The sequence below is a fragment of the Haemaphysalis longicornis genome, unplaced genomic scaffold (assembly GCF_048455015.1).
Source record: "Haemaphysalis longicornis isolate Haplotype H1 unplaced genomic scaffold, Haemaphysalis longicornis Haplotype H1 scaffold_3, whole genome shotgun sequence".
Lineage (NCBI taxonomy): Eukaryota > Metazoa > Arthropoda > Arachnida > Ixodida > Ixodidae > Haemaphysalis > Haemaphysalis longicornis.
In genome coordinates, this window is record NW_027526335.1 from 126,505,566 (window position 1) to 126,515,772 (window position 10,207).

General features: G+C 49.0%; 1 protein-coding gene across 1 annotated transcript in view; it reads left to right on the forward strand.

Annotated features, from left to right (window-relative positions):
* Positions 1-10,207, forward strand: part of LOC144175424 (uncharacterized) — a gene marked incomplete at its 3' end in the record, with an annotated part of 28,392 nt that extends 18,185 nt beyond the window's left edge. The window contains 1 exon segment of the mRNA XM_077704503.1: positions 9,548-10,207. Coding sequence (XP_077560629.1) covers positions 9,548-10,207 — 660 coding nt within the window.

Consider the following 10,207-nt stretch of genomic DNA (forward strand, 5'->3'; position numbering starts at 1 on the left):
CTGTCATCACCGAAGCCCCCTCTCACTAGACATGGTGCGAAAGTTGTACGCCATCCACCTGCCTCGAAATTACCGCGCTGCGAGCCGAGAATGCGGCCCTTAAAGGAGTTCATCTTTATCTTTACCTTAAGCCTGGAGTACTTACACAAAATGTTCTTTGAAAAGAAATCACCCTTTTACGATCTCCTCAGCGAGAGAAGCCTCCTGTGGATTCAGTGCGTGGTCCCCAGTACGACATGCAGGCAGATGACATAACCCTATGTGTTATTCTAGGAAGTGACGCATCCCCAAAACCTATGCACTCATCATTTCCTACTGAAAGGTGGACACATCAAGACACGGCCTTCCATGTCGATGCGGCCGAATATCAGCTTAAAGGGGCATTCGCTATAGCAATTACTCACTCCTTATTATCTCCTCTTGTCACCCTCATCCTCCAACCAGACATCCGCATGTAGCTGAAGCGGCGCAAGCCCGCGCTGGCATTAGCCCAAAGGCCGACACCTAAAATCATTATCTCGGATTCGAAAACCTTCCCAAAAGTATGATTTCAGCCCGACGCACAAAATTATCTTCCTAAGTTTGGAATCAGACCCGGTCGAACTCCAGTGGTTCTCGATTCGAACGGGAATGGAAGGGATAGAGAATGCCCACACGGTAGCCCGAGCACTCGTCTCGGGAATCTTCCTAGACCAGGTAGGATGGGGCTCTTCCGTGTACGGAGTCACATCGACTAGAGACAGTATCTTCACCTTCAGCGAAGTCACTGAGCATATATTGCAGCCTCTTATGACGCAAAATCATCCCCGACCCCGCCGCCCACTCCTCTCATTGTGAACTCTGGCATCAACTCCGGAAGGAATATTTACTCCGTAGATCGAACTGTCCTGCGTCACATCCACCCTTAGCTTTACCCATCCCTTCTCTGCCCCCGTTGCGGTGAAAGAGGCCCAGCCCAACGCCAAGTAAGGGCTCGTGCAGAGAACCCATACACTTCCGCTAATTCCCCTTACCCATGAATGAGGAGTTGGGCCGCTTGAACCTCCAGCTCGGGAACCACCACGCCCTTATCTTCTTTGTCAATACAGCAATTCAGTTATTTCTCTCTCTCTCTCTCTCTCTCTCTCTCTCTCTCTCTCTCTCTCTCTCTCTCTCTCTCTCTGGTTTTTCTTTAAATGTGAAAGCAATAAATTTCCCTTTGATCGCGCAAAGCTGGCGTCCGACGCCCGGCGGCGTCTGACGTCCGTATCCATTTAAGGGACCTTAGTGCCACACCTCCTAACGTTTGAGAGGAGCCGGTGATACGGTGTGGTTGCCCTGGTCTAGAGGAACTGGGGTTCATCTCGAGAGGAGAACAGAAATGAAGTGGGTGAGAGTATGATGACCCTTTGGGTACAGGTCTAGAAATGCGCGTCATTATAGCAAGTATAAAAATGAAGGAGCCCATTGGCTGCGACACGTCCAATAGCGTGTTGACAAGGTCTGCAGCAGCGAAGCGGCTCCTAAACCCGCCGTTTGGTTACGTAGCGAAGTACATACCCCCAGGGGTCAATTGGCCAGTGCCCAACGCTGTTCTGCATTGCACTTGACAACGATGATAACTCAGTGCAAACTCAAAAAAGTACTCCGCCAGGTTTAATTGGCCGCAATTAATTTCGCATACACAACTCATCCGGGCTTAGATGTCCTCGCTGAATTTTATTTTTCTGGATGGCCTATTTTCTTCGTCATCGATTTAAATTTTTTGGACAAATGTTTAAATTAAGACAGAGTTTCTAGAACGCAACTTCAGTGCATTGTATCTTCAAATATTACTGAATACTTAAATGTGTAAACACCCAGCATAACATGGTCAACCTCTTAACCGGGGTTTCTTTTTCTTTGATTTTAAATAACCAAGCTGTCGGCCCCGTGGCCTGACTATTTCTTGTAAGCTTCGATTTTCTATGCGTAATAGGCAGTTATCGCAATTCTCTTCAACAACGCTGGGCGAAAGAGCTCCTTTTACCTCGTGTTCAGCGAATGCGACGAACTCCTCAGGCAACATTGGGGTAAACAATAGGCACATATGGCGACGTTCGGCGTTCTTGCGTGTTCTTCCGGCAGCTAGGAATACATCGCGGATGTTTCTGGCCTGCCGAGGTATTTATCATCCTTCATGTATGACTTTCTTGCGTCTGAATTACCGAGACACCTGAACAGGCAGTTCGCGTTGCAACGGCCTTAGTGTTTTTGCTATCTGATCGCTCTGGAGGAAACGCGGTTACGTCAACTCGTCGGTGCTACGTCTCCTACGGAGCTCGAGATAATGTACCCGCTTGCCGTGAGTTTCTCAGTGGCTTTTCTGTTGAATGTGGATATTCTCAGTCAGCTGGCCGTAAGGCTTCAGACTCGTATAAATTTTTTCACCCGAACAATGCGCCCGCTTTCCGTTAAACTCTCGATCAAACGCAGTTGCTGGCTGCTTCGGCGCCGTAATACGTAAAGGCTTTCCGCGCCTTTCGCGTATCCTTTAACCTTTAGAAACTTGAAGTGGACTGCCGTTTTTTGTGAGCTATGAATGTACTTGTCAAATTACGCCAGTCTCAGCAGGTACTCGTAAACCGCGATGTGGCACACCGCGAAATACAAAATTTCTTTATAAGGGAACCGCACCCTACAACAGGATCGGTCGGCGACGCTTTACAGTAAATTTAACTGGTATTTTTTACGAGGCAAACGAGGCACACACGAGGCACATTTTAAATGGCACACAAAGCGAAGCTACATAAAGCAGTTTTAAAGAATTAATTAGCCTTTCTGAAAAAAATCTGCGGGTAACTGCTAGCCTAGGCTCAAACGTTTCACGAAGGTCCTATTTATTAGGTCATTGTTTTCCACAACAAAGCAGAAGCGGCAATGCCGCGGTTTCTTTTTCTGAAAAAAAAACGGTAACCTGTAAGCGTGTATGGGCGCAGACTGAGCGTTTTTTTACGTGTCACATTGGGCGAAATGTATCCTGCAAGTTTGGGTTCTCTTTGGCGAAAACGGGATTTCAATTGATTGCGGGAATGCGTAACCATGGCTACCGCCTGTGTTACTTTTATGCGAACTAGACGATAAAGTGTTGCTTCGTGCGAAAATTCAGTGCTCAGGAACTCTCGGTTTCTTCAAGAAAACTGTTAAAAGACTTGCAACCCCCTCTCCCTCTCCGCCCTTGGGTTGCGTAGATTTGCTTGTCTGCGTTTTCTAATATTTGAATGGAGCCGTTTTCTAAGCGCTCTTTAGCGATGGGAACCGGGCCCAGACCCAAAGCTTGTATTGGCGAGTCACCCGCCGCGGTGGTTCAGAGGCTATGGCGCTGTGCTGCTGAGCCCGAGGTCGCGGGTTGCATTCCCGGCCGCGGCGGCCGCTTTTCAGATGAAGGCGAAAAGCGTAAACGCCCGTTTGTTCGAGATTTCGGCGCACGTTGAAGGTCCCCAGGCGCTTAAAATTAATCCGGAGCCCTCCACTACGGCGCGCCGCGTCGCCTGCGCAGCGTCAGCGCGTTGAACCTCATAATCAATCGAGTCACCAGTAAGAAGGGAACGCGTCTGCTCCCTTAGAAGTAGACCTAAGACCACAAGGGTGTGGGTAAGAAATAGGAGAAGGGTAACGGGGATAAAGCTATTTCGCCCGTATAAAACATTTCGCTTATACGGAATGTAAATTTATAATTTGTAAATTTTATAATTTACAGATTTTAACTTTATAAATTATAAATTTCTATATTTTAGCTTAAGTAATATATCGTTTCCCAGCGCTATTTACGCGTCATTTCTTAGTTTATCTGTTATGTTATCCGGACATCTTAGGAGACAAACGAAAAAATCCAAGCGGGAGTATACGCGCCGAAGCAACACCTGGACTATGGGCCACCCCATAGTGGAGGGCTACGAATTAACTTAGACCACCTGCAGATCTTCACGCGCGTTGAAACGTGTACACGCCGGCGTTCATTTTTTGTTTGTTTGTTTTTGCTTTTTTTCCCGAGAACAAATTAATAGCGGGTACCACGCGTAGGTTGGAATAGAATAGACAACGCTGAGGTTTCATCGTGGCATACCTGAGCTGAAACAGCCCGGCGTGTGACATTTTGGTTTTATAGAGTTTTCTTGTGCCTTGGCGGCGTAGTTGCGGAATTTTGAGAACGATGAGCAGTGGCGAATGCGTCGAGAAAGACGAGACGCAAGGAGAAGCGTTTGACGTCAAGTCTCAAGCGGGGGAGATGTCCGTCCGAGCAATCAGGTTTCCGACGCGGCGCGTCAAAATATATAGCAGGTTGGATGCGATGCACACGGGATAGGCCGACGCGGCGGGTCATCCGGCAGCCAAACCGGTTTTTGGCGCGGAGACTCGTGCGGGAACGCGTGCTTGTCCGCCCATGTGTTCGACCCTGTAATCTCCGTGGTGAAGACCTCACCAGCTCCAATTGAAGGGGACGTGATACACGCATGTACTGTGGCTGCTCTGCATGCAAAAGCACTTATGTCTGATCGAACGCCTGAGGCGCTTTGCTGCTGTCCTGCGTTCTGAAAGGGTTTCGTCGTCTTGCCGCTTGACGCGATTCACTTCGCGACCCTCTTCACTTTACGCTTTCTAATGTCTTCGATCTGTCTTCTGCGTGTTGCGCCGCTGCTAGTCCCTGCTGCCATGCATCGGGAGAGCCGACGCTGGATTTCGCTACCTGTCTGTCCGTTCGCCTGGCTGCGTTCTTGCGCTCCCTTCCTTCGTCTTCGGTGTACTGAAGTGGACGGCCGCCTGTCGCTTCTGCCGAGTTTAAGCGCGTGGTATGGAATGTGTAGGGATCGCTTCAAAGACGAGTGGACTGGCAGTGGACTAGCAGCAGTCCACAAGCAGTGCACTAGACGCCGACGCGTGCCTTTTCGCTCAATGGGCCATTCAATGCTTTCGCATGAATACAACCCGGGTCCTCGTGTTCAGAGTCGCAGCGCCTTGAAGCAGAAACTGAAGCAGCACTGACGTTTGGATTGCCAGCTTAGGAAAGTTCCAAAGCCCGAATGGACAGTACAAAGTAGAAGAGAGACAACGGATCGCATGCTGCCAACTTGTCATTTATTAGAGCATACAACAAATGTGCACACGGAAAAGGCACATTCACACAAGAGCTGTTGGTGAGCAAGGTGACTTACTGGAAGACCAGATAACGAACTTGCAGGGATCGTGGAACTTTTGATTACACTTTTGGAGCTCCTTCCCTCAAGTGGTTCTTCTTTTCGGATCCCAAAGGCATCCTACGAACCTTGGAACTAGCCCGGCGCTACGGCCCTCTCCACCAACTGGTGGCGGAGATTCGAGAAGAATCTGCTATGCACTCAAAGGAACAATGAATCCGCGGAAGAGCTTGCATCAGGCTCATTAGGCGTGTTTCTGTTTCGCATAAATAAGTCGATGGTTGGCTAACGCACAACTCCTTCTTTTTCTTCGTGTAAAAAGCCCTCGGGAGTTCGCCAGGCTCTTGATCCTTATGTGTAATAAACACCTAATCACAATGCCTCAAGTTCCCGGCATTGTAAAAAAAGCCGACTTTGCCACCATTGATTCTAAAACGGCTGGCGATGTCATTATTTAATGACTGCGCGAACGTTACAACGACCGGAATCATATGAACACGGATGGTTCAGTAACGTCATCCAGCTCGGCAGGTGCGGTGGTTGTACCAGCATATTTGACCACAACTCGCTTCCGTGTTGCCCACGCCATGCGCTCGACAGATAGCAAACTTGCAGCCATCGTGGGGCTTTTGATGGCGTTATTGGAGCTACTCCCCACAAGTGGTCCGTCTTTTCTGATTCGAAAGGCATCCTATACGAACCTTCGAACTAGCCCGGTGCTACGGCCCGCTCCACCAACTGGTGGCGGAGATTCGATAAGAATTCCACCTGGCTGTCACCCATGGCTGCTACGTTGTATTCCCGAGGCTGCCAAGTCGCGGCGGAACCATCGGCAACGTTTTGGCAGATGAAGTTGCTCTTACACGCCGCGAGACACCATCCTTCTTGCGCTCTCAAGGACCGATGCCGCGAGACGCTTGGTTTACTTGCACGTATAGGATTACCATGTCTCTACATCCAGATCCCCTACCCCAGCGCCGTCTTCTGTGTGGGCTGTCTCAATTCCAGCCGACCTTTGATTTGTCGAGTGTGGTTAGGAGTAGCTTTCACAAATGCGCATTCCTTCCTCAACGGGATGGCCATCAGCGCCAGCTGCGACACCTGCGGGGCGGAAGAGACAATAAAAATAGATTGTGTGCTGCGTCGCTGTCCTAAACATTCATCGGAGAGAAGCGTGCTTGCCATTTCGCTCAGCCGATTGGACAATCGACCGTTCGCAGTTGGGACTATTTTAGGTCGTCGGTCCGTACATTCGGCTTCGCAGGGGGCAGCAAAAGCTCTTCTGTTTCGTGACCGCTACGAGTTTACACGAACGACTGTGTGCCTAAAACGGCACTGCAGTGCGCGCGGGTTCTTGCACCTATCTCTTTCTTTTCTTCTGCCCTCTCTTTTATCCCCCGAACACCCCACACTTCCAGTGCAGGGTAGGAAAACGGTCTCTACACCTCGTGAACCTCCCGGACTCTCTCTCTCTCTCTCTCTCTCTCTCTCTCTCTCTCTCTCTCTCTCTCTCTCTCTCTCTCTCTCTCTCTCTCTCTCTCTCTCTCTCTCTCTCTCTCTCTCTCTCTCTCTCTCTCTCTCTCTCTTGTCAGATCACGCTACGGCGTTCAACTCGTCTTTTGAGGCAACAACAATGTACTCAATCGTGCTCTTCGGCTTCGGCCTTGGGCCCTTCCTCTGTACTACAACCCAACTGTAAATATGTGCAAATTAGTGCAATAAACTTGAGCTTGAACAGAAACATTCACCGCCGACAAGGGACTAGCTCCAGTACGGGCAGCGTCAAGCGCGCCCACGAGTTTAAGCAATTCTGTGCCGGGTGTCGTGTACCGGATCACTCCTGTTTTGCAGCAGAGTGTAGGTAAAGAAGGCGGTCCCTTAATCTGCGTTTCTGAGAGCGCTTAGCGGCCAAGAATTCCACCTATGCTTATCTTCCGTCGCACCTGAAAGTCTGTGGCTCAAAAGACCCTTTTTCGGGACACTGAGGTGTTCTTTGCAAATGGGATTAGACAGCTAGAAAGCTCGTGGAGGCCCTCCACATAGACGATGATAAGGAGTCGCGCGTTAGCCAAACCTTGATCCCGTTACATGACTCGGAGAACGCCTAATCCGTTTGCCAGCTCGTCCGCGCATGTGTAGTTCCTTCAGCGTGGCTGTTGTGCCCGCGTTTAGTCGTATTGCGCACCGCGAGTTCATCTTTGGACGTGCCTTTTGCGTGTATCAATTCTTCGTATGTTCCCATCTTGAAGTTTCTCGCTGAACCAAGAAACCCGGTGCAGAAAAGCGAATATTCCACATGTATATCAAGGCATCCACTTGAATATGAAATCTGCAAAAAACACTTTGCAGAGCTTTGTACTGTTTCTGTAGTTCCTTGTTAGAATTTATTTACTGTAGTTTTAAAGCTGGCAGTTTTCATGGCTCCGCAGAAAGCTAACTTTCGCCTCCATCGCACGCTGTGCAAAAGTACTCCGCACTAAATTGACTAACTACAGCTCGCATTACTCTAAATATCTCGAGAGCAATCACTTATAAAAAGATTGCGATGGGCCGGACAGCTGCAGCTGAATAAATCTCCAGTTAAAACTTGAACGTCAGCGCTTGTGTTGTTCCTGCTACTGTGTTCTGTTAGTTTGCTGGCTGTAGTTTTCGCAAGCAAAAACACTGGTCGCATTTGTCGGTTGCCGCACAAACGGTGCGGCTTCATCTCTTTCAAGCCTTCTTAATTTTGGTGCCCAGATGTTTCTGGTGGTGTTATTGTTATTGTTATTTGACTTTAAACTAGAATTTTATTTCATTTGGTGTTACAACAAGAGTGTGTACAATACAAGCTTTAAGAAGGAGGTCCCAGAGTCAGAGACTGAAGGGGTACCTTCTGTTATTCATTAAACAGACGGAAACACACGTTATAAACAGAAATATATCAATCGACGAAACGCAAAATAACATCAGCAAGATAAATTGCAGCATATGTGCGAGAACATAATAAGCAAGAAACATATTAGGAATGCAAGGAAAAAGAAACCACTAATATCAGCAAGATAAATTACGGTATAAATGCAAGAACATCGTAAGCAAGAAACATATTAGTAATACAATAAAGAGACAAAACTCAACATAATATAGCCAAGTTAAATTACTCAGGTTGGAATAACTCCCGCAAATAATTTTTAAATGTATAGCCGGTACGGAATGTTTTATTACAGAGCGGTAGCGTATTCCAAAAGTGTATACCCGAAAAGTTTGTTGAAAACTTTCCGTAGTTCGTTGTTACTTTCGCAATAAAAGTTCATGTTTGAAGAAAACCGAGTGGAGTTACCACGAGGAAATTGGTCAGTGCTAATTAACTGAAGTGATAACGCACACGGGACGTACAGGTGCCGTCATAAGTAATTGGAACAAGGATTTGTGAATATCACAAAATGTTTACCTTATCGCCTTCTGGACAGCCATTGCCGTTTACATATAGGTTTTTCTATTAGGCAGGACTCCTTTAAACGCACAACAATGCAGCAAGGCAGTTTCGGGAAGAAGAAATTCCTGTACATTTATTAAACCTTGTCCAGTCACTTTCGGCGGCGCCTGTACATGCCCGCAGTAAGTAAAATGCCGCCTTCCAAACTTTTCATTGTCTCGTCGGAACCCACATGTCCAGCAGATCGAGTGTAGTCGTGAAACACAAACGGTGGTTGAGGATGGAATCTGTTCTACCGAGAAATGTACGTGTATTACCATAAAAGACGGAAAACGTGGTTCAGGTCAACATTCTAAACTGCAAGCTAACAAAAAAAATAGCTTTTACAAATCTAAGCGCACCTTGCGTCTTGCAAGATCGCCGCCCGTGTGAATGTTTTGGCGCAGTGTGAAACCCCTGAACAGAGCTATAGTTGTAAACCGCTAAAGGCGGCCTTATTATCAAAGCTGCTTCCCTCAAAAAGCCCCTTTGAAATGGATCGTCGTTTTACAGCTTCGATGCGGGCTATATTATAGCGCGCTCACCTAAAATCGTGCTCAGGGTTTCGTAAGGTTCAACTTAGCGACCGCACACAAAACATCACAGTGAAAGCTGATAGGTACCTACGTGCCACAGCATTAAATATTTCGTACCAGTGTACGCTCCTGTCAGCGGTATTTATTCTACTAAACTAAGCATGGTGAAAAAAGCACGAAAGAAACGACGAAAAAAATGACAGAGGTTCCTCTCCGTTCGCATCGCTTCTTTGGCGATTTTTTTTTCCTAAACTGATTCGAACAGACAGGACTGTGGCTACAATTCATCCAAAAAAGTATGCTAACCATTTCAGTTGTTGCAGTCTCTGAGGTCACAGCTGAATCATTCTTAGTGTGTGCGCCTTTTCTTGTTCTCTACCATTCGCAGGAAGTCCGTGCTAAAGAGCAAGCACGGGAAAGTTCAGAATGGCGGCCGGAGTTATAAGAAAAGCCCTCGAGGGAGGCATTCCACCCCTCACGCGCCATCAAATCCCCAGCCACCAAACAGGCATGGACGGCGGTGACGCGCGCTTCAAGCCGTTGCGGAGCCCCATCGACGACGCTTCCGTCGCCCGGAGCCAGAGCTTAGCGCGCCAGGGCAGCGAGCTGTCCAGGATGGGCCGTCACAGGGACGCCGTGGGGTGCTTCACCGAGGCCATCGTGTGGAACCCGAACGACCACAGGTTCTTCGCCGATCGCTCCTTCTGCTACAGCGCCATGGGGTGGCACGAGGAGGCGCTCCGGGACGCCCTGCTGGCCCGCTACCTGGAGCCGCGGTGGCCCCAGAACCACTTCAGGTGCGGCAAGGCCCACCTGGCCCTGCAGATGTACCACGAGGCGACCAGGTGCTTCGAAGCGGTGCTCGCCATGGACCCGGCCTGCGAGGCGGCTCGCCAGGAGCTGCGCTCCATCGGAACGTACGAAGCCGTGAGGACCGGAAACGGGGAAGAGTCGGCCGCCTTCACGGGGGCCCCGATGAGCGAACCGCGTGCGGCGCAGCCGGATCTGCAACCTGGTAACGCGGGCCTCTGCCGCTCCCTCATGGTGGAAAACGTCACTCCCCA